Below are 26,309 nucleotides of genomic sequence, written 5' to 3' on the forward strand. Positions count from 1 at the left end.
ATAGTAAAAGAGTGCGGGTACTCGACTGGCCTGCCTGTAGTCCAGACCTGTCTCCCATTGAAGTTGTGTGGCGCAATATGAAGCCCAAAATACCACAACTGTTGAACAACTTAAGCTGTACATCAAGCAAGAAAAGCTTATAAAATTGGTCTCCTCAGTTCCCAAACGTTTACTCCATGTAACACTAGGGATGTCCCGATCCGATATTGATATCGGAAATCAGTCCGATATTAGCCAAAAAAGTGAATATCGGATTTTATCGGACTGAATCTAAAAACTCCGATATAAGCGCTCCGATATAAGCTGTCCATTTACCGCTGCAGCACGTCTATAATAGGTGACTCTGGTTTGATCACACTCCAACACAGTAGGTGGCGGAAATGCCCCTTAATTAACGTTGGTGCCGGCCGCGGAAGAAGAGCGTCTCTGAGCCAGCATGCACAGCCCACGTGATCACAACGACGACAACACGTGTGCTTGCAGCAAAGTGTAGTGATGTCGGCTGTGTGGAAGTATTTTAACCTAAACTCAGACAAAGACGTTGCCGCTAAATGCAACATTTGTCAGGCGTAAGTGTCCCGTGGAGGGACAGAACCGGGAAGGTTCAATACAAGCAACCTCATCGCACATTTGAAAAAACACCACAAAAAAGAACATGAGGATTTTCGCGAGAGCAGCAAGGCGAAGCAACAAACCTCTGTCTCGCTTCAGCAACCCACGCTGGCCGAAAGCTTTGCAAGACGTGACAAACTACCACGGGACAGCAAAAAGGCAATGGCCATAACAGAAAAGATAGCCCAGTTTATTGTGCTTGATGACCAGCCCCTGTCGGTGGTGAGTAATGTCGGGTTTAAACAGCAGTTGGACAGTGGACAATATTGTGTTGTTTTTTATGTTTTTGTCCCTGCCCACAGTTGTTTCCAACATATGCTGACAGTAAAAAAATAACTGAAGTGAACTTGAATTGTTTGCACTTTAAAACGTTTTTTTAAATTTTTTTTATTGGATTTATTTAGGTTATTTTTCATGGTCTTCTAATTTATTTTTAATTTATTCTATTCAATTGTATAATTATGTTGGTATTAGTGGTTATTTTGCACTTTAAATATAACATTTTGTTTTTATTGGATTTGTTGAGGTAATACTCTTATGTTGAAGGTTAAAATTTATGTAACCAATTGGTTAATAATAAATGGGTCAGTTTTTCCTATACCTACTCTTGCTGATTATTGTTTTCTGTTTTAACACTGCAACATCAGTAACAGTAACATCACTTTATCAAGCATTCCACACAACAAAATAAGGAATAAATATATGTATGATTCGTGCCTATATCGTATCGTATTGATATCGGTATCGGCCAATACTCAAGGTTACAATATCGGTATCGTATCGGAAGTGAAAAAGTTGTATCGGGACATCCCTATGTAACACAGTGGTAAAAATGCCCATGTGCCAACTTTTTTGCAATGTGTTGCTGCCATTAAATTCTAAGTTAATGATTGTTTAAAAAAAATAAAAATAAGTTTGAGTTCGAAGATTAAATATCTTGATTATAAGTTGAAAAGGATTTGCAAATCATTGTATTCAGTTTTTATATACGAATTACACAATGTGCCAACTTCACTGCTTTTGTAGATAAAATGTCAAATGAATGTGTTTGGGGGTTTGCAAAGTAGGCTAAGTTTGTGGTGTGTTTTATAATGTGTGTACCTCTAGGCTGCCTCTTTTGGAGGGGTTCAGGATGAGGAACTTCTTGAGCAAGTTCTCACAGTCAGTGGACATGTAGAAAGGAATCCTGTATTTGCCACGCAGAACACGCTCTCTCAGCTCCTGGAAATATACAAGGCAGTGGAAAGTTGTTTTTGTCCTTTTGTTCAAGTATGGGAATATAAAATAGAGCCCCATTCCTTCAAATAAATAGAAAGACAAGTAATGTAGGTGTTGAACAAAACCCTCCGCAGCAGGAGGCAAAGAAAAGGCACACTTACTAAACCTGGATATTTCACAAGAATGTTATTATCAACATCACATTCAGTATCAGATCGCCCACCCAAAGTATGTCTGCGCTTCCAGGATGCGTCATGTGGGTGCTGCCCGAACGCACAGCATGATAGGTGGCATTAATAAAAGCAGTTTGCTCACAGAATCAAGGCTTTTTTGCTGATGGTAGCATCGCAATAAAATACGATCCTAATACCAAAAAACAGTCGCTCTTGCTTGGTACAGGCTAGAAGATACAAACAAGACCTACACTAAACCCACCCACACTAAACAGACAGCATGCATGTGTATTATATAAGCAGCGGTCTACTGGTTCGAACCTTGAGATTCTGGCCATCGAAAGGCAGAGAGCCGCTGACGAGTGTGTAAAGGATGACTCCCAAGCTCCAGACATCCACCTCAGGGCCGTCATACTTCTTGCCCTGGAATAGCTCTGGAGCGGCGTAGGGTGGGGAGCCACAGAACGTGTCCAGTTTGTTCCCCAGAGTAAACTCGTTGCTAAAGCCAAAGTCTGCTATCTTGATGTTCATGTCTGCATCCAGCAGCAGGTTCTCTGCCTGCAAGACAGGCAGGATTAAAAAAAATGGCTTGAGGAAAAAGGAAGAATCACTTTAATTTTGTTAAAAATGTACTGCAGAGAACACAAGCAAAAACACTTTAGGATAATACATTTTTGGCAAGATGGTTACGTATATGAAGTCCAAGACCCCCAAGCTTGTGCACAATGGCCAAACTCAGCTTTGACACTTTAGCGTATTCGCATCCTCAGTTTCAAGTGAGCTATTGAGCAAGGTGGCTGAGGTTGCCTAGCAACAGATGCAGTCTCCTTTACACTGGCTGTAGATGTTATGTACCTTCTGTGTGTGCGTACAGTATCTTTCGAGAAGCTTAGACAAATGCATGGAAAGTGTGCAGACGATGACATAAAGATGAAACATACAGTAGCAGTATTGGAATTTATAACTGTGAAATGCAGGTTTATCAAAAGCGGCCCTGACTTTTTTTAAACCAAATGATCGAGAGTGATTCGGATAATATGCAGGATGGAACACATTACTCTGATGAGTTGTGTCTGTGCTCCAGAACCTTGTTATCACAATTTGAAGACTTGAACTAAAGAATGTAGCAGCAGCAGTGTTGTGTTGTGCTACTCTCATAATCATGTCCCCTAAACATGCGGTAACGCGTGTGTGAGTGTTCTCACCTTGAGGTCTCTGTGTACTATACACTTCTGATGGCAATACTGCACTGCTGACACAATCTGTGAAGTGACAAAATGAGCAAGGAGCATAGAACCGAGAAAATAATGTGCCAATATGCAATTGTTAGGTTTAACGGAATAAATAAATACAGTATTGATCTAGGTATAAGACCACCCCTCTTTTCAGAATGAATGAAGCTTTTTCAATCATGTTTTCAAGATCAGTTAAATCATATTTTATTAATCATATTTTTGATGAATCTGCTTCATTGAGCTCCATTATAAAAATGCTGTGTGCTGCATTGATTGATTACCGGTATGTTACTTTTATATTCAGCTATTTTTACCAGCTCAGACTTCACAAAAAAAATTTAGAACACGGATAATCAACTAAAATCCAAATAGGTCCACCCCCCCCCCCCTGTATTTAGAGTCATTTAGTTCAAGTTCATGGAATGCACAGATATGATAGGCTGAGTAGTATCACACAGAATAACTTAACTAGCATCCAACTGGTAAGTAGATTTTCTGATCTGGTCACCCAGAACTGTAAAGTCCATAAAAACTTCACCGGACAACATAGAAGCGCTCTGTCAAAATGTAGACTCTGTTAACACTGCACACCAAATCAGATTTTTTTGCAGTAATGTGACACAGATCAGATTTTTTTGCCAGTCCAAACGCTCCAAAGTGCTTGAAATTTGATCTTTTCACATCAGATTTAGGCCACATCCAGAGGTAGTCCGAATCCAATTGGAATCTGATGTTTTCAAATGTGACTTCAGCCTAAATGCAATGCGACCCATATGCAACTTTTTTGTCAGCTTTGGGCGAGCTACGTCATTTATGTGTGCGGGTAAAGATGCAGCCCAGCGTCGGAAGTGGATACCTCATCACAACATCCAGTTTTGGTGAGCAAAGTCTTTTTTAAACGGCTGAATTTCGGTGCATCACTAGTCATTAGTGCACAAATAAAAGGCCATATGTAATATATGAATTTATATTTTGATTCCGAAGAAATAGCGATTGTTGAAGGACCGGAATTGATCCTGTGGCGTATTTGCTTACATGTTACATACATTGCGTAAGTTGTTAACGTAATTGATTTGGAAAATAAAGCTAACGTAGATCCACGCTGATATGTGTTGCTTCTACTTAACAGCCCAAAAAAAATTAGAACCCTCCCAAATATATTACACAGTATATATCCATCCATCCATCCATCCATTTTCTACAGCTTATTCCCTTCGAGGAGCCTATCTCAGCTACAATCATATCACTTTCATTCACTTTCACGTAAAAAATACTCATGTTTAAGGTATGGTGACGTTTATTTTATTTTGTAGTAGTAGCGACTTCCTTGTTCATTTACAGAATCCGGTCAAAATCCTTTGTTTTCATTTTACGGAACTGCGCATGCAAGTTATGTCGATGCCACATTGGGGCCTGTGCGCTTTTGTACTGGAGTCTGATACAGATCACATATTACTTGCAGCGTAAACAGTCAGCTGGAAAATCCGATTTGGGCTCCTTTGGCCTGCAGTGTACCGTATTTTCCGCACTATAAGCCGCACCTAAAAACCACAAATGTTCTCAAAAGCTGGCAGTGCAGCTTATAACCCGGTGCGCCTTATATATGGATTAATATTAATATTCATTTTCATAAAGTTTAGGTCTCGCAACTACGGTAAACAGCCGCCATCTTTTTTCCTCGTAGAAGAGGAAGCGCTTCTTCTTCTACGGTAAGCAACCGCCAAGGTAAGCACCCGCCCCCATAGAAGAGGAAGCGCTTCTTCTTCTACTGTAAGCAACCTCCAAGGTAAGCACCCGCCCCCGTAGAAGAAGAAGCGCGCGGATATTACGTTTCATTTCATTTGTGTGTTTACATCTGTAAAGACCACAAAATGGCTCCTATTAAGAGACACGCGTACAACGCAGAATTCAAACTCAAGGCAATAAGTCACGCAGTAGAACACGGAAATAGAGCAGCAGCGAGAGAATTGAACATAAATGAATCAATGGTGCGTAGGTACAGGAAGCAACAAGATGACCTGCGCCACTAAGACAGCGCCGGACGACATACGCTAACATCTGCCAGTGGATTGTAAATGCCTGGGCGGATATATCGGTCTCAACTGTGGTCCGAGCTTTCCGGAAGGCAGGATTCACGGAACTGCTGGAAAACAACAGCAACATTGATTCTGATGACTTCGACGAGACGGAGCCGGCCATTTTGGATGCCGTTTTCGCCCAACTTTTTAATTCAGACACTGAAGAAGAATTCGAGGGATTTATGGATGAAGAATAACTTCAGAAAGTGGGCTTTAAATGTTTATTTTGTGTGTTGTGTGACATTAACGTTCGAGCAACGTTGAGTTATTGATGTTGCTATTGCACTGCACTAATTTGAGTGTTACTATTTTTGTGATTGCACATTTGCACATTACATTTTGGGGGTGAACAGAGTTGTTAGAACGCTGGTTTGTAATATATTATTAAAGTTTGACTGACCTATCTGACTGTTTTTTTTGACATTCCTTTTAGCGCAGCGTAGGCGCGGCTAATAACCCGGGGCGGCTTATAGGTGAACAAAGTTTTGAAATATGCCATTCATTGAAGGTGCGGCTAATAACCCGGGGCGGCTTATAGTGCGGAAAATACGGTAAACATAGTCTGAGAACACTTACCGGTACTTACATATAAAATGTTTTTTTCACTATAGGTCCAGGTCGGTATAAGGCAGCGTCTTGGTCTAGACTAAAACTGTGGTCCGCCAGTAAATGAGCATTGTTATAAAATATACTTATTGAGAGGTACACTGCTGCACACTGTCTACCAGTACGCTCATTCATTAGCAAAAAGTAGGCAGAAATGACAAACATATACAGTAAGAGAAATTGCATCAGAAGTGCTGTCTCTGCCTGTGTGTGTAATCTATTTATTTATTTATATATATTTATTTATTTTATATATATATTTATATATTATTTATATATATTTATTTATTTATATATGCACCTTATTGCTTTTTTATCCTGCACTACCATGAGCTTATGTAACGAAATTTCGTTCTTATCTGTGCTGTAAAGTTCAAATTTGAATGACAATAAAAAGGAAGTCTAAGTCTAAGTGTGTGCTCGGAAGGGCCTGTTGGTTTGCATGTATAAACTTTAAGGCACCGTCTTTTGCAGGCATTTCTAGGGGAAAAAAGGTCTTACACTTGGCTCAATACATGAATTAAAACAGGACAATTTAGGTTGTAAGCGAACACAAACAAACCTGTCTGAATTTGGCACGGGCTTCTTTCTCCTTCATCCTGCCATGAGCCACCAAGTAATCAAAAACCTCTCCTACAAATAAGAGAAAAAACAGATTTTAAGTTTCATCAATGTATTTTGGGTGCATTTATTTTATTCTTAGAGTCACAATATTACACAAACTCACCTCCACTTGCATACTCCATCACCAGGTACAAAGTCTTTTCCGTCTCGATCACCTCAAAGAGCTTAACTGAAGATGAAGCGTATAGAAAAAGAAGGTGATTGAAGAGAGCATTTACATGATATTCCATCCGTTTGAAGCGTAGATTTACCGATGTTGGGGTGGTTTAACATCTTCATGATCCTCACCTCCCGGAAGAGCTGGCAAACACGGCACACACAGCTGTGTCAAACACACTTATCGGACACAAGTGACAATACTGACTAATACTGTTTGGGTTAGTATGTGCCTGCCAATTGAAAGACTGTGTGGCCATGGGTACGCCAGATGAACAATACATGTGGATTGGTTGCAGGCAAATGTATTAACACTGATGAGGGGGTAATCCAAAGTGACAGAAGGTCTATCGATTTGTGTAACTATTAAAAAACTATTTAGTTTTGAAAAATACAGGTTGAGGCGCCGCAGCCGAAACAACATGATGAAAACATATAGTACAGGCCAAAAGTTTGGACACACCTTCTCATTCAATGCGTTTTCTTTGTTTTCATGACTATTTACATTGTAGATTGTCACTGAAGGCATCAAAACTATGAATGAACACATGAGGAGTTATGTACTTAACAAAAAAAGGTGAAATAACTGAAAACATGTTTTATATTCTAGTTTCTTCAAAATAGCCACCTTTTGCTCTGATTACTTTTACGCACACTCTTGGCATTCTCTCGATTAGCTTCAAGAGGTAGTCACCTGAAATGGTTTTCACTTCACAGGTGTGCTTGAAGCTCATCGAGAGAATGCCAGTAAACATATGTTTATTGTATTGAGATTTTCTGTTCAAATAAAGCCAATACATATATATATATATATATATATATATATATATATATATATATATATATATATATATATATACATATACATATATATACGGTATATATATATATATATATATACACACACACACACAGGTAAAAGCCAGTAAATTAGAATATTTTGAAAAACTTGATTTATTTCAGTAATTGCATTCAAAAGGTGTAACTTGTACATTATTTGTATTCATTGCACACAGACTGATGCATTCAAATGTTTATTTCATTTAATTTTGATGATTTGAAGTGGCAACAAATGAAAATCCAAAATTCCGTGTGTCACAAAATTAGAATATTACTTAAGGCTAATACAAAAAAGGGATTTTTAGAAATGTTGGCCAACTGAAAAGTATGAAAATGACAAATATGAGCATGTACAATACTCAATACTTGGTTTGAGCTCCTTTTGCCTCAATTACTGCGTTAATGCGGCGTGGCATGGAGTCGATGAGTTTCTGGCACTGCTCAGGTGTTATGAGAGCCCAGGTTGCTCTGATAGTGGCCTTCAACTCTTCTGCGTTTTTGGGTCTGGCATTCTGCATCTTCCTTTTCACAATACCCCACAGATTTTCTATGGGGCTAAGGTCAGGGGAGTTGGCGGGCCAATTTAGAACAGAAATACCATGGTCCGTAAACCAGGTACGGGTAGATTTTGCGCTGTGTGCAGGCGCCAAGTCCTGTTGGAACTTGAAATCTCCATCTCCATAGAGCAGGTCAGCAGCAGGAAGCATGAAGTGCTCTAAAACTTGCTGGTAGACGGCTGCGTTGACCCTGGATCTCAGGAAACAGAGTGGACCGACACCAGCAGATGACATGGCACCCCAAACCATCACCCAACCATGCAAATTTTGCATTTCCTTTGGAAATCGAGGTCCCAGAGTCTGGAGGAAGACAGGAGAGGCACAGGATCCACGTTGCCTGAAGTCTAGTGTAAAGTTTCCACCATCAGTGATGGTTTGGGGTGCTATGTCATCTGCTGGTGTCGGTCCACTCTGTTTCCTGAGATCCAAGGTCAACGCAGCCGTCTACCAGCAAGTTTTAGAGCACTTCATGCTTCCTGCTGCTGACCTGCTCTATGGAGATGGAGATTTCAAGTTCCAACAGGACTTGGCGCCTGCACACAGCGCAAAATCTACCCGTGCCTGGTTTACGGACCATGGTATTTCTGTTCTAAATTGGCCCGCCAACTCCCCTGACCTTAGCCCCATAGAAAATCTGTGGGGTATTGTGAAAAGGAAGATGCAGAATGCCAGACCCAAAAACGCAGAAGAGTTGAAGGCCACTATCAGAGCAACCTGGGCTCTCATAACACCTGAGCAGTGCCAGAAACTCATCGACTCCATGCCACGCCGCATTAACGCAGTAATTGAGGCAAAAGGAGCTCCAACCAAGTATTGAGTATTGTACATGCTCATATTTTTCATTTTCATACTTTTCAGTTGGCCAACATTTCTAAAAATCCCTTTTTTGTATTAGCCTTAAGTAATATTCTAATTTTGTGACACACGGAATTTTGGATTTTCATTTGTTGCCACTTCAAATCATCAAAATTAAATGAAATAAACATTTGAATGCATCAGTCTGTGTGCAATGAATAAATATAATGTACAAGTTACACCTTTTGAATGCAATTACTGAAATAAATCAAGTTTTTCAAAATATTCTAATTTACTGGCTTTTACCTGTATATACATATATATATGCATACATCGGTATCGGGACAACCCTAGTGTGTGTATGTGTATATATATATATATATATATATATATATATATATATATATATATACATACATCGGTATCGGGACAACCCTAGTGTGTACGTATGCAGTGTTTCCCACACATTCATTTATTTGTGGCGGCCCGCCACGAAATAATTACGTCCGCCACAAATGGATTTTTGGGCTTTTGACTCGCTCGACCGCTCATAAAAGCAATGGGACTGTCTGTGAATGTTGCTTGTAGTTACACCTCCGGTGCAGTGGGTGGCGGTAGCCTACTATGCATTGTAACTCCGCCAATAGCACTTAACCTGGTGGGGGGAGGAGAAGAAGAAGAAGAAGAAGAAGAAGAAGGACGGACGCAAAATATTCGCCGGCTACTTTTCATAATGATGGCGCTTCCTACGTTTCTACCTCAAACGTCCAAAAGCTGCTGAAAGCCTTGATCCAGGATGCCATGGGGAAAAAACTTAAATGGTGCCTTTTGGCGATAGTTAGCAGCTTGGTGGCTCATAGCCGGCTAGCTAACGCTTGCTAGCGTGGTAGCATTGCTTCATTTTTACAGGTGTTATAGGTAGATAGTAGTGATGGGTCCGGCAACACCGATGCATCGGCGCATGCGTCGAGCTCATAGAGCGAAACCCTGTGTCGGTGCGCGTACGGCTTTTAGAAAGTCACGTGACCGATCATGAGCTGTTTTGGTCACGTGACCGATACGCGAACTCTGTGCCCTGCGAACGGCTCTTTTCTACAGCCGGAGAAATAATAACTAAGAAGAGAAAGCGTCTAAAATTGAATACGTTGGAAAAACTGTTTTTTTTTTTTTAATAAAAATGTGTAAAAAAAAAATAATAATAATTTCCAGGTCCACAGGCATCCTCATTCACAACACGTTCTCTTAGATTTCCATGTTATGATACATGTTCACATTATTTATTGACTGTATCTAAAAAAGACAAAAAATATATTTTTATTTAAATGAAGTTATGAAATAATCCTAAATGAAATACAATGACTTGGTTTATATTATTGTATATACTAGGTCAGTGGTTCTCAACCTTTTTTCAGCAATGTACCCCCTGTGATTTTTTTTTAAATTCAAGTACCCCCTAATCAGAGCAAAGCATTTTTGGTTGAAAAAAAAAGATAAAGAAGTAAAATACAGCACTATGTCATCAGTTTCTGATTTGTTAAATTGTATAACAGTGCAAAATATTGCTCATTTGTAGTGGTCTTTCTTGAACTATTTGGAAAAAAAGATATAAAAATAACTAAAAACTTGTTGAAAAATAAACAAGTGATTCAATTATAAATAAAGATTTCTACACATAGAAGTAATCATCAACTTAAAGTGCCCTCTTTGGGGATTGTATTAGAGATCCATCTGGATTCATGAACTTAATTCTAAACATTTCTTCACAAAAAAAAAAAATCTTTAACATCAATATTTATGGAACATGTCCACAAAAAAATCTAGCTATCAACACTGAATATTGCATTGTTGCATTTCTTTTCACAGTTCTTTTTGACAGACATTTTAGTGACAAACCTGAGCTTGTGCTTCACTGAGTTTATGAACTTACATTCATATTTTGTTGAAGTATTATTCAATAAATATATTTATAAAGGATTTTTGAATTGTTGCTATTTTTAGAATATTTTTTAAAAATCTCACGTACCCCTTGGCATACCTTCAAGTACCCCCAGGGGTTCGCGTACCCCCATTTGAGAACCACTGTACTAGGTCATAAAATCAGTGTCAGTTGAGTCGGTCCATAGGTTGCCTGTAGGGATTTTTAATGTCCAGCAGATGTCAGTATTTAGTGACACAGTATCGACACAGTATCAATACAGTTTTGCAATGTCTCGAAACGCTTCATGACGCCTCATCAACCCATCACTAGTAGATAGGTTATAGCTGCATCGCTCGCGGCTCGTCATATATTTAACGTTAATCCGTGATTTCACCGAGCGTTTCACTGACGGTGAGCAGCCTGACGCTGCTTCATTAACACCGCCGCTGTTTGACTCGTGGCCCGGGGCAGACGCACGTAGTAACAGTCACGTGTTACAATACCGACGAGCTAACGTGTCCAGGTTATAACCATGTTGTCAATAAACACACATGGACTGAAGCTAAATTGTCCACTGTCCACTGCAGCATGTGAATGCAATGAAAAGAATAAAATCTGAGCCAAGCAGCTGTTAAAATGTTGTCCAGATTAATGTTTTGGCCATTAAAGGCCCTTCATTTCAAGATTTCAACTGTGATCGGGCTTTAAACAGGTGGCTGACCTGTTCAGATGGGTGTAACTGCTACTGGTCAAATAATGTGAAATAGCATTTAATTTTACATGTATGCAATGCCATTTAAATGTAATTATAGATAATAATAATAATAAATACTGTGTAGTGTTGTAAATAGTCAACGGGAAGGATTTTAGTAAGATATAAGCCATGAGCACTACACAGCCAGAAAAAAACCTAGGCAGGACAAGTAAAAATATTGGGGCAAGTAGATTTGAGAAGTCGGGCAAGTAGAAAAAACCTTAACGTTGAACCCTGCATGTGTTGAGCTGCTGCCGCTTAAGGTTAGACGGCACTGTACATAGAGCAGTTCTGCTCGCTAGTAATAAATTCTAATGTTGGATGTTCACTCCTTGACACACATGAGTATAGAAAAATATTTTCAACGGCCGAAAAGGGCTCGACTTGGAGAGGAGGTAGGCCTACAGTCCGGACCACAGGTGCGACCTGTTCAGCAGCAGCAGCAGCAGGAGGAGGAGGAGGAGGTTGACTGACTGTGGCAGGACACCTCTGCCTCTGTTTCACTTCATGTTGCTGGTAAATAATATGGTTATAGTAGTAGGCTAAAGTTAAATTATTTAGTATTCACTAATTAAAGGGGCAGAGCTTTAAGAGACATTTTAGCTTTTATATTTTATAAGATATATTTTTTGTAAGAACCACAATTAATAAATATATTTCAGTGAATCACTAATTGTTCAAATCTGTATATAAATATGTACATAAAATGTTGTAATTATATTCCAACTCCGCGTTCTTCTTGGTCATCGCCGCTGTCGCCCCCCCCCCCCTGACCACACCACCACAAATAGATGCCTGTCCTGTGGGAAACACTGTGTATATATATATATACCGTATTTCCGCACCATTAGCCGCACCTAAAAACCACAAATTTACTCAAAAGCTGACAGTGCGGCTTTTAACCCGGTGCGCTTTATATATGGATAAATATTAAGATTCATTTTCATAAAGTTTCGATCTCGCAACTTAGGTAAACAGCCGCCATCTTTTTTCCCGGTAGAACAGGAAGCGCTTCTTCTTCTACGCAAGCAACCGCCAAGGTAAGCACCCGCCCCCATAGAACAGGAAGCGCTTCTTCTTCTACTGTAAGCAACCACCCGCCCCCGGCAGAAGAAGAAAAAACGCGCGGATATCACCGTACGTTTCATTTCCTGTTTACATCTGTAAAGACCACAAAATGGCTCCTACTAAGCGACAAGGCTCCGGTTCATGAAAAGACGCAATCTATCCATCCGCACACGGATTACTACCGTATTTCACAGCAACTGATATTCCTGTGAACCGCACTGTGGAACGGGAGCACGTACGGTGAATATTCGCACCACAGGGAATGAGAAGTCATCCTTCACTGTGGTTCTAGCTTGCCATGCTAACTTCCACCCGTGGTGATATTCAAAAGGAAGACCTTGCCAAAGAGACCTTTCCAGCCGGCGTCATCATAAAAGCTAACTCGAAGGGATGGATGAAGAAAAGATGAGCGAGTGGTTAAGGTAAGTTTAAGTTTACGCGAAGAGGCCGGGTGGCTTTTTTCACGCAGCTCTGTCCATGTTGATATACGTATGTTTGTGATTGCACATTTGCGTACATTTTGGGAGTGAACAGAGTTGTTAGAACGCTGGTTTTTAATATATTATTAAAGTTTGACTGACCTATCTGACTGTTTTTTTGACATTCCTTTAGCGCAGTTAGATGCGGCTTACAACATGGGGCGGCTTATTGGTGGACAAAGTTTTGAAATATGCCGTTCATTGAAGGCGCGGCTTTTAACCCAGGGCGCCTTATGGTGCGGAAAATACGGTATATACACCCATCCAGCCATCCATTTACTACCGCTTTTCCCTTACGGGGTCGCGGGGGGTGCTGGAGCCTATCCCAGCTGCAGATGGGCAGAAGGTGGAGTACACCCTGGACAAGTCGCCACCTCATCGCAGTATATACACATATACTGTATAATAGTGTTGGCGCTAGGAATTTTCTAAATGGGGTTCCCTCCTTTTTGTTTCATCTGACATCACATGGACAAAGATAAGACCTTCTGGAGGAAAGTTCTATGGTCAAATTAAACAAAAATTTAGCTGTTTGGACACAATACCCAGCGATATGTTTGGAGGAGAAAAGGTTAGCCTTTAATCCCAGGAACACCACGCCCACTGTCAAGCATGGTGGTGGTAGTATTATGCTCTGGGTCTGTTTTGCTGTTTGTTTATATATACACACACACATATATGTGTATATATATATATACATATATATATATAGATGGATACATATATATACTGTATATATACATATATGTATATATATATATATATATATATATATATACACATATATGTATATATATATATATATATATATATATATATAAATATATATACATATATATATATATATATATATATATATATATATATATATATATATATATATATATATATATATATATGTATATATATATAAATATATATACATATATATATATATATATATATATATATATATATATATATATATATATATATATATATACACACACGCACACATATATATGATTTGGTAAATTGGCCATTGATAGCCAGCCCTCTTTGTGAAATACAGACAATAAGTAAAATCAATGGCAGTTATGTGCCAAGCCAGGCAGTGATTCTGCATTTGTGTGTGTGCGTGTGTACACGTGCATCAGACCCCACCCTACTATGATCAAAGGAAGTAATTGCAACCTATTTCCTGTAATTAAAACTCTCCCTAAAAACTACAGCGCTTCAAAAAAGCGGAATTAAGTGAGAGTATGAGTAAAATGAGTGGAGACACCAAAGGATAGGGGACTTGAGAATAATTAATTTAAAGATAAGTGATTTGTTTTCCCAAATATGTTATAGACATGTGGTGAAGAAGAATGTTGGTGCCACTTGAAAGAAAAGAGAATAATACAATAAACTGACTCACCTTCTGCAAACTGGAGGAGTTGAGCTGTGTTTTATCAATAATTTTAACAGCCACCTACAGCAAAAAAAAAAAACAGTTACAACATTATTATTTTATTACACTATAATTCCAAGTACAGTGATCAAAACTGAAACTGAAATCCTCTCAAAGAAATGTCATCATGACAGGCCTTTCAATAACACAAACGCAGCAGGCATTGGTTGCATAATAGGGCAGAATGCAGACACTTACATGGGTCTATTGCACTGTTCTAAAGAATTAAAAAAAATGTGGAGATGGGTGTAACAATCACTGGAAAACAGTAATAGAGAGGCAGATGGGAGAGAAATAAAGTGTGAAGCGCTTGTTTAAACAAGAGCTATGACTACAATTCTAACAGCTTTCTTCCACTCTTCTTTCTAGTTCTACGTATTTGTTTCCTGCATGCCCTCTGACTCTCCCTTATTTTTCCAGTGTGTGTGCATGTGTGTGCGCGCATGCCAGTGAGTCACATGGAACGTTATCAGGGTGTCAGGCACAAAGCTGTCACACATTAACAGAGCCAGCCTGCGCTCCTCTCTTTCCTGTCCAACACGTTAACTGGACTGATCCAAATAAAAGGAGCCCAGCATGGCTTCACAGCGCTCCCCCTTAAAGTGACACACCAGTGTCTTACATCACAACTGGATATGAGAGTATTTGCCAGGGAAAATCATGGTCATTCTCTCAGATCTTATAATCTTCTGCAGGGGATGTATCGTCTTCAAAGTGCGCAGCACGAACCCACCAACAAGCCAGTTTCAACATATTCTTGCACGTTCCAATTTTGGATAGGTACCGAATGCTGTACTTTTTAGGTACCAATTAAATTTCGTCTGAACTACAGGATACCAATTGATGTAAAATCAAACTTTACCACATTTCGTTACCTTTGTTGCGTTTGACGTCACAACGGTTGCAGACTGGCTCAAACACAAAAAGGCTTGTTCATAGGGCACTGACTCTAGATAATGTTGAAACTTTCCATGCCAACAAAGCAAGCATGCCTTATACCACATAAGTAAGGCTCAACTTTTCAAAATGCGATAATTGAAATTAATATGTCTTCAATGTATGTATATATATATATATATATATATATATATATATATATATATATATATATATATATATATATATATATATATATTAGACATGTCCGATAATGGCTTTTTCGCCGATATCCGATATTCAGATATTGTCCAACGCTTAATTACCGATACCGATATCAACCAATACCGATGTATACAGTCGTGGAATTAACACATTATTATGCCTAATTTTGTTGTGATGCCCCGCTGGATGCATTAAACAATGTAACAAGGTTTTACAAAATAAATCAACTCAAGTTATGGAAAAAAATCTCAACATGGCACTGCCATATTTATTATTGAAGTCACAAAGTACATTATTGGTGGGGGGGTTGGGGGTGCATATTGTAGCATCCCGGAAGAGTTAGTGCTGCAAGGGGTTCTGGGTATTTGTTCTGTGTTACGGTGCAGATGTTCTCCCGAAATGTGTTTGTCATTCTTGTTTGGTGTGGGTTAACAGTGTGGCGCATATTTGTAACAGTGCTAAAGTTGTTTATACGGCCACCCTCAGTGTGACCTGTATGGCTGTTGATCAAGTATGAACTGCATTCACTTGTGTGTGTGAAAAGCCGTAGATATTATGTGACTGGGCCGGCACGCAAAGGAAGTGCCTTTAAGGTTTATTGGCGCTTAAAGACAAAGTTATCCGATACCAATAACTTTGAAACTGATACCGATAATTTCCGATATTACATTTTAAAGCATTTATCGGCCGATAATATCGGCAGTCCCATATTATCGGACATCCCTAATATATATATATATATATATACACACACAAACACACACACATATATACATACATACACATAAATATATATATTTATATTTCTTTTTTTTTTTTAATTGTTAAACAAATGAGTACAAAAAAAGCAACGAAAATTGATACCAGTATCGATTCCCAGATACCGGCAATTGGTATCATTTGTGTTCGAATGTGAAAAGTATCCATGTCTAATTTCAATGCATAAGTGATTGAAAGTTAAATGGCAGTAAGTCTACATAATACTAACAAACCTGGAAAAAAAACGCAAAGTTCAACTCAATGCCAGACTGAATGTAGAACACATGCTTACCTCTTTGCCAGTGAGGACGTGCCGGGCCAGTTTGACCTTTGCGAAGTTGCCCTTGCCGATGGTCTTCAGCAACCGGTAGTTGCCAATATGTGGCTGGTCGTCCGATGTAGTGGTCGAGATGGAGTTCCTACATCGCGACATGCTGGAACGGCCAGACACCTTGGAGTCCTAATGAGTCAGAGAAAGGAAATAAGAGAATGGTTAGAAAACAGTAGGATTTGTTTGGGAAGAACAATGCTATACATATCGTTAGAGTTTGACACCGGAGTATTGAAAAATGCCTATAAAAATATAATCTTAATCTGGAGCATATTGCCAAAAAATAGCTATGGGGAAATGCAGCCCTTCCAACCTTAAACACCTTGATTTTACGTATTCCATCATATTTCATCATCTGTGGTAATTGTACTTCTACAATGTGCCACAGGCCAATAAAAACGAACGGAGGGCCGCAAAAGGCCCCAAGGCTTCCCTTCGGACATCTCCGCTTTTATAGTTCTTCGTTGAGGTTAAGTGTATGATGTGCTGTTAACTCACTGAGCAACCACAAATCCAGAGAACTATTTAGCTCGTGAGCTTCCTCCATTGTGAGACAACAATTGTAATTAAAGAGAGAAGGGAAGTTTTATCCGAGCTGTAACTAATCAATGTTTTACATTAGTCACTATGTAGGGTAAATGTTGACCTAACACCAGAGAAGGTGTTCGCAAAAGTGGGCGGTATACCCTATAATCAAGTTGTATACACAGGAAATGATGTAAAAAAAACCTTAACAACTACAGCCTTTATGGCTCGCAGTGCAGTATTTAATGTATTTTGGACATGCATGTCAACCTAAACATGTCTTGCAGAGGAGAAGCTAGCTGACACCTCGACACTGGAGCATAATCCCAGCTTCAGAGACTAAACTCGGAACTGAAACAGGCAAAATGCAACAAAATGCATACCTGGAGAGCAATGAAGCATACAGGTGAAAACAAGGGTTAAAATGTATGCAAAGTAAGAAAAAAGCTACATGATAGCAGGTCTGGCAAATATATTTTAACACTGATTTTGCCATGTATCAAATATACAGGTGAAACAAAAAATTTGAGTGTGTGTGTGTGTGTGTGTGTGTGTGTGTGTGTGTGTGTGTGTGTGTGTGTGTGTGTGTGTGTGTGTGTGTGTGTGTGTGTGTGTGTGTGTGCCTGCCTGCTCAATTTAAAGACAGAATATTATGATTGACATAATTTGCCGAATCATACAAACCTACTTAGCACTGCATTTTACTGTGCACTGGGTTGAACTTTGCACTGTATTTTACCTCACATGCACACAAAAGAAACAAGCAAGAGCACGTTAACAAGCCCACACCTATCTTATGCACACAAACGCAAGCACATGGGCAGCATGGAGTGAGGCACAAATCACACTTTGACCTCTTGAAGATTTAGCAATGAGCAAGAAGAGACAAAGTAGTAGGGCTGTGAATCTTTGGGCACCACATGATTCGATTCGGTTCAGAATCGATTTTTGATTAAAAACAATTCGCAAGTCAAAATCAATCCTTTTTAATAACATTGGGTGCTAGTTCTACGATGAACTAAATTCCTTCATAAAATAAATTAACAGCATTGATAAATTTATATTTTACTTCAAAGAAAACTGGTTTTGTTTAATACAATTATACCAAAACATTTAATAAAGTCAAATACAAAGAAGGCAACAAAAGAAGTATTCCGAACTTCTCTTTTCTAAATTAAATCTGTACAGCAAATATAGGCATCAACAGAATGTTTTGCCTGAGTGGCTGGACAGGACAGGTTATTTATATATATATATATATATACATATATATATATATATATATATATATATATATATATATATATATATATATATATATATATATATGTATGTATGTATGTATGTATGTATGTATATATATATATATATATATATATATATATATATATATATATATATATATATATATATATATATATATATATTTCTTATTTTTTATTATTGATTAAGAATCGTTACAAACAAGAATCAATTCATTTGAAAAACTATATTTTTTGTTCCTCTTAGCACTAACTAGTTATTCTTAATTCATGCAATTATCTTGAAACAAATTAGAGGCTCATTCAGTGTTGTGAATAAGCCACAGACCACAATTAAGATCTTCCTCCCTAGAGTGACCGCACTTTTAGGCCCTGGGATATAGGGAGAACCATGATTACTTCATTGTGTTTCCCACTCAAAATAGAAACGTCTGTCTCTTCATGCTAAGAACCCTCATCTTTCCACATGGCCCCATGCTGACTGTGCAGACCTGCACAAAGCAAAATAGGAATGATTCATCTTAAACACAAGTGGGATTAAAAACAAAGAGCAGTCGCATCCATCTAGGAGCTGAGCAGGGGCCTTATGTGGTCTTGTGAGGGTGGAGGGGGAGCAGAGGATTTTTATTTTTGGATTATGAGGGTGTGGGAGTGTGAGACAGACAATGTCATGGACAGTTTGGACAATACTATAACACAAGGGGTATGCACTTTTTAAAAGTAATTTCAAACAGTCCTAATTTGTCCAAAAATTGTCTGAATAGTAAAAACTAGCAATGGCCACCTCACCGGTGTGACCACATGGGTGTCTCTGTGAGCGCTTTGAGTATCTAATAATAGAAAAGCGCGATATAAAATCGAATCCATTATTATTGTTATTATACAAAAAACTACGAACCAGAAGTATAATAGATCTTCGCCTATTTGCAGTTCAGTACTCACCTACCCGAATATTTAAGGATTTGTTTTTTCTTTCTTTTAAAGTGTAAATCATTCATTTGATGCGAATTTAAATAGAAAAAGGTTTGATAGTGTGATCTGCAAGAGTAGGGAAAAAGAGTGCTGCAGCTATGAATCCAGCAGAGGGTGCTGTCTCAAGAGTCAATTCACTCAACATTTTCAGCTGGAAAAGGCTTTGATAGAAGGGATGTTGACTAACTGCGCATTTAATAAGTACATAATTGTATACTGTAGGCCAATAATTGTTTCTTCACACAATTGATTTTAAAATACTATGCTATAAAAACTGAGTTTAGTGACGCACCAAATTTTTGCCCACCAGAAATTTTCGACGACTATAGCCCAAAGCTGCATTTTCGAAAGACTTATCACAGAAACAACACTGCCAAAAACTAAATGCTGTGATGACGTAAGCAGGAAGCACACACTTGTCTGGAATGGCAGCAACAATGTCTGTAGTAGGCATGGGGCGGTATACCCCGGCATCAAAAGTGGACTTGATTACATTTACAGTATTTTTTTTAAACAAACAAAATATACAAGTGTTACTTAAGTTGCAGGTTTAGCAACAGTGGCATATTTTTTTCAAAGGTTATCATACCGTCAGAATCTCATACCAGCCCACGCCTAGTCGGCGGGGTGGACGTACTTCAATATATCAAAAAAAAACCATGGAATTTGCAATGTGGAAATATCAAAGACGTTCTTCACATTGAGTTTAATCACCTGAAATCCAAACATTCCTAACAGAAAAGGAAAATATGTTGACTCAGTCTGTTTTAGTATTTGGCTTGTACATTATCATTTTTATTTTATATTGTTGTACGGTAATACCGGTAGTAAATAAATCGTTTCAAGAATTGTTTTAGTCTTTCTGCAATTTGTGCAATTACAATGCCCTGTTTTTGGTGAAGTTAGTGCACAGTCATTGCCATAAATTCAATGGTAATAATAAATGCCATAACCACTTCTTTAAGGGCAGCGTGGCTTGGTTGGTAGAGCGGCCATGGCAGCAACTTGAGGGTTCAATGTTCGATCCCCGCTCCCGCCATCCTGGTCACTGCCGTTGTGTACTTAGGCAAGACACTTTACCCAACTTCTCCAAGTGCTACATTTAAACTGGTTTAAAGATGTAGATAGTGGGTTTCACTATGTAAAGCGTTTTGAGTCCCTAAAGAAAAGCGTTATATAAATATACTTCCCTTCAGTGTTTCGGGTTTCGGCCAAAAATGTTCATCCTCTGTAAAAATTAGGGCTTTAGGGCTCCATTCTTTACATTTCTCAACCCTTTGCAGGGGGTCTAATGTACTACTTTACATTATGAAAATAATGTCTGCAATAGATACAAAATGAGGAAGTGGAACTACTCATGAATGGCAGTTATAAAAGTAAAATATTTACAAAATATATGTGTTTTATATAGAGTATAAGCACAACTATTTTAGGTGGATGTGAGCAACAGGAAGTCTAAATCATTGTACATTGTCAAGTCCTCCACTCTTTAGTCGTCCTCCTATCCTCTTTCATGAAGGGACTATTTTTGTAGAGCCATTCTTCCTTCATTCTTGGGCAGCTGGAGGTAATGCAAAACCTCTGCCAGACACAATCTATATCCACACGCGTTGTGATTTATACATTATATTATTATAATCATCATTATTATAGATGTGTTGGATAACAATGTGACTTCACATACTGTATCACTTTCTCATTAAGTTTTAAGTTTTTCCTTTAGTATACATTGCTGGTCAAAGGTTTGAGGCACTGCTTGTGTTTTACTACAGCCTCATCATCATAACTGACCTTTACTAATAAACCAAGTCAAAAGCCGTTGAGACACAAAGGGCCACAAACACACGTGTCCTTTGTGTCCCAGAAACTACATACCAATACGATAACCCATCTATTTCTTTTCATTTAGATCAGGGGTGTCCAAAATGTGACTTAAAAGTGCATATTTTAACTGTTGGAATAATTTCTATTGTTTAAAAAACATTCAGCGTGCTACATTGAAGTGTTTAATATGTTGTATTATGCCCAGGTAGCCCAGTTAACTGCTTTTTTATGCCTTTTTGCAGGACCCGTGTCACGTGACTTCAAATTTGACACCTCATTGGCTGGTTCTGAGACAAGATTGATTGCTTCAGCCTTATTTTACCGGAAGTGAGTGCTGCTTTTTTTCAGCACTGAATTTTTTTACACAGATTTTTTTTTACACTGAATATTTTCACACTGAATTTTCACACACTTGTAAAACACTGAATTTTTTTCAATGAAATTGAATTAAATCTTATGTTAAAAAAATTCAGTTCACAAATTTCTGAACGCAAAAAATTCATTTACATAAATTCAGTGTCAAAAGAATGCTTCCGTAATAAAGACACAAATTAATCTCTATACATCTAAATAATTGATTTCAAATTTTCGGGACTTACCCAGATCCCAAAAGCACAACAGCCGATACCAATAAATAAGAAAAGTTGGTTGTGCATGATATGGCCGCTTTATATCACCTGACACATGGAAGTCATTTGGGTAATGTTTAGTATTTCAGTCACACAATAAGTCAATCACATTCTGTCAATTTTCCCCAACTTGCCGCAATTCATTATAGATTTCATTTTTATTGTTTGATTCTGTGATTTCCCATACAATTCAGTGAACGCGGAAATCATAGGGGCTAGGGGTACAATCACACGTCCAAGAATCAGTAGACATTGTCTTTATTTCAATCTCTCAGTCTATTTTACTCGCAAACATAGATCCGAAAAATATGTATGTGGGAAGTACAATCGGTGGCTACGGGTGGTTTGCTGGCCAACATGGGCCAGTGTCTTCAGCTAGTGGGGGGCTGTTCATCCAGCACAATCATTTCCATGATGAAAGAGCACATCGCTTTGGCCTCAGGGTCATCAGCAGCATTTTTACCCTGTTCGGATGCAGTGGCGGTGGGAATGGCCTGGGCCTGTCTCTGTGCCTGGCTTTGGGGCAGTTTCTCTGGCAGCGCAGGCATCTTCATTGGCTTTGCTGGCGTTTTAGTTGGATGGTAAAGTTTGATGCTTGGCATTTTCTTCCTTCCTGGCTGTGTTTGCAGGGCATTTAGAGCGAGTGGCGGGCGGGATGTCTTCCTCTGAAGGAGTAGAGAAGTCTTGCACGACCAACATTTGTTTACACTCTCAGCTCTCGTGAGCTTAGGGAAGGATTTCAACCTTCCACGACATAGGAGCGCTTGATTTCTTCACCTTAACCCACTGAGCAGCACAGTACAGATAATCTCGCCTCATTGGAATTTTTTGTTGCGGTTATCGGAGCTATTTTTTTTAAATGTATCGAATGTATTGGTGGGATGTCATAACTCCGAATATCGGACCGTACACAGATACTTCCTATGGTTGCAATACAAATACACCGCATATAATGCAGTGTATACTGTCCACAGGTAGCTAACACTGTAAGAGGCCCCTTACTTTATCATCTTGGTGTCACACCGGGTCTCAGTTTGCTGTGAATGCGGTGTTGTGTGTTGAACTGGATTACCCCACGAGGTGTATGTGGGACACGTTACACGTGATTCTTTATCAAAAGTTTAAAGCAAAAAAATCAGGATTGCAGTAAACTATTGTAGATTGACTGAGAACATATTTGGAATGTCTTCTGTCGCGGCTGAGGTCATAGTTTTAGTGCCGTCAACCTTTTGTCGTTTGAGGATGATTCATATAAGTGTAAAGCTATGAAAACTTCATATCACGATTATTGTGGCCAAAATTATTACGTTTGTCATTATCGCGGTATTGTTGAATGTGCTCAAAAAGTACTCTTACAAACACTGAAAAGTATTTTTTTAAATAATTAAAATAAATTGACACACTATTAGAAAACCCACTATGTTGCATGTTTTGGGTTTCTTATGCTTCACTGCGAGTGTTTAAGTCTTAGTATTTTATCTGTTTTAATCGCTAACATTTTATTGTTTTAAATATTGTTTTATATTGTAACACTTTAAGATTAATTTAAATGAAAAGTGCGTAACAAATTAAAACAATTAATACTATTGATCATACTTGCCAACCTTGAGACCTCCGATTTCGGGAGGTGGGGGGTGAGGGGTGGGGGGCGTGGTCGGGGTGGGGCGGGGGGCGTGGTTAAGATATATATATAAGAAATACTTGACTTTCAGTGAATTCTAGCTATATATATATATTTTATTACATATATATATATACATATATATATATATATATATATATATATATATATATATATATATATATATATATATATATATACAGGGTTTCCCACACATTCATTTATTTGTGGCGGCCCGCCACGATAGAATTACGTCCGCCACAAATGGATTTTTCGGCTTTTGACTCGCTCTACCGCTCATAAAAGCAATGAGACTCTGTCTGTGAATGGAGCTTGTAGTTACAACACCGGTGCAGTAGGTGGCGGTAGCCTACTATGCATTGTAACTCGCCAATAGCAATTAATTCACCTGGTGCGCCAGAAAAAGAAAAAGAAGAAGAAGAAGAAGAAGAAGAGGACGGAACAGACCGACCGGATGAAAATACGAGGGTAAGACGTCTTGGCGTTTCACCGACGTGAGCAGCCTGACGCTGCTTTATTAACATCGCCGCTGTTTGCTCGGGGGGGCGGGGCAGACGCACGTAGTAACAGTCAGGTGTTTTCATTCGACGAGCTAACGAGTCCAGGTTATAACCCTGTTGTCAATATACACACGTGGAGACGGTGCTTCAGATATTGCATTAATACTGGAGCTAAATTGTCCACTGTCCATTGCAGCATGTGAATGCAATGAAAAGAATAAAATCTGAGCCAAGCAGCTCTTAAAAAGCTGTCCAGGTTAATGTTTTAGCCATTAAAGGCCCTTCATTTCAAGATGTGAACTGTGATTAGGCTTTAAACAGGTGGCTGACCTGTTCAGATGAGTGTAACTGCTACTAGTCAAATAATGTGAAATAGCATTTAATTTTACATGTATGCAATGCCATTTAAATGTAATTATAGATAATAATAATAATAATAAATACTGTGTAGTGTTGTAAATAGTCAACGGGAAGGATTTTAGTAAGATATAAGCCATGAGCACTGGCTCCTGCATGTGTTGAGCTGCTGCCGCTTAAGGTTAGACGGCACTGTACATAGAGCGGGTCTGTTGTTAGTAATAAATTCTAATGTTGGATGTTCACTCCTTCACACAGATGAATATAGAAAAATATTTCCAACGGCCGAAAAGGGCTCGACTTGGAGAGGAGGTAGGCCTACAGTCCAGACCACAGGAGGTATTATCTGTTTATTTGTTACTTTTGTAAAATATTGGAGTATAGTTTCACTTTGTTGCTGGTAAATAATATGGTTGTAGTAGTAGGCTAAAGTTAAATTATTTAGTATGCACTAATTAAAGGGGCAGAGCTTTAAGAGACATTTTAGTCAGTCTACCCCAGGGCAGCTGTGGCTATGAAAGTAGCTTACCACCACCAGGTGTGAATGATCGATGGGTTCTACATGTAAAGCGACTTTGGGTACTTAGAAAAGCGCTATATAAATCCCAGTTATTATTATTTTAGCTTTTATATTTTATAAGATATATTTTTTGTAAGAACCACAATTAATATATTTCAGTGAATAACTAATTGTTCAAATCTGTATATAAAAATGTACATAAAGTGTTGTAATTATATTCCAACTCCGCGTTCTTCTTGGTCATCGCCGCCCAAACCCCCCCCCGGCCGGCCGGCCACACCACCGCAAATAGATGCCTGTCCTGTGGGAAACACTGATATATATATATATATATATATATATATATATATATATATATATATATATATATATATATATATATATATATATATATATATATATATATATATAAATAAATAAAAGAAATACTTGAATTTCAGTGTTCATTTATTTACACATATACACACACATAACACTCCTCCACTCATTGTTGAGTTAAGGGTTGAATTGTCCATCCTTGTTCTATTCTCTGTCACTTTTTCAGAACACACACATTATACAAATATACATTTTAAAATCAATAAGAAAACGGGAGCTCTAATTTGGGAGTCTGAATTAGGATCAGAAGTTCCTATAAAAACATTGCGTACTCACGTCGCCTTTTTGTATTGATTACTGCAGCTGTGCACTGGATTCATTCACAAATACAAACAACAACTCACAAACACTTTAGAGTTAGGCTCCACCATCAGAATGTGTACTTAAACTTATAAAGACCACATGGATATTATTCAGTGAGTTGATTCACCAAAACTAACCTGTTATACAGGAGGAAAAAGCACACAGGACGTTTCAATTGTTCACAGACTGGTCGCGCTCATCAGAATGACAAGACACTTCCGGTCTGCAGGTGATAGCATTCAATTGGGAAGAAACCCCCTACTGCCCCCTACTGACCAATGTGAATACTGATAAATGTGTAATGACAGCTCCAAAAACTAATTCAAACCACAAAATAAAATAAATAAATCAACACAAAAATGTGACACATTATGGGTGGGTCACATATGCATGTACAGTAGATGGCAGTATTGTCCTGTTTAAACGTGTCACAACATTGCTGTTTACGGCACACGAACTGCTTTACAGTAGACGAAAACTTGACTGCTGTTGTTGTGTGTTGTTGCCACGCTGGGAGGACGTTAATGAAACTGCCTAACAATAAACCCACATAAGAACCAAGAACTCGCCCTCCATCATTAGCTGTTTATATTGTGGGAAAGCGGACGTGTGAACAGGCTGTCAACACGTCACTCAGGTCCGTATGGAGCTGGAGGGGGCG

General features: G+C 38.6%; 1 protein-coding gene across 19 annotated transcripts in view; it reads right to left on the reverse strand.

Moving 5' to 3' along the window:
- Window positions 1-26,309, reverse strand: part of mark2b (MAP/microtubule affinity-regulating kinase 2b) — a 96,843-nt gene that overhangs the window by 21,062 nt on the left and 49,472 nt on the right. For all 19 annotated transcript variants that reach the window (XM_072913175.1, XM_072913174.1, XM_072913173.1 and 16 more), the window contains exons 2-9: window positions 16,698-16,865; window positions 14,513-14,566; window positions 6,798-6,846; window positions 6,650-6,715; window positions 6,485-6,555; window positions 3,209-3,265; window positions 2,325-2,561; window positions 1,714-1,833 (exon numbers count right to left, since the gene is read on the reverse strand). In XM_072913175.1, coding sequence (XP_072769276.1) covers window positions 1,714-1,833; window positions 2,325-2,561; window positions 3,209-3,265; window positions 6,485-6,555; window positions 6,650-6,715; window positions 6,798-6,846; window positions 14,513-14,566; window positions 16,698-16,865 — 822 coding nt within the window. The remainder of the gene's footprint in view (window positions 1-1,713; window positions 1,834-2,324; window positions 2,562-3,208; window positions 3,266-6,484; window positions 6,556-6,649; window positions 6,716-6,797; window positions 6,847-14,512; window positions 14,567-16,697; window positions 16,866-26,309) is intronic.

The sequence above is a fragment of the Nerophis lumbriciformis genome, linkage group LG05 (genome assembly GCF_033978685.3).
Source record: "Nerophis lumbriciformis linkage group LG05, RoL_Nlum_v2.1, whole genome shotgun sequence".
Classification (NCBI taxonomy): Eukaryota; Metazoa; Chordata; class Actinopteri; order Syngnathiformes; family Syngnathidae; genus Nerophis; species Nerophis lumbriciformis.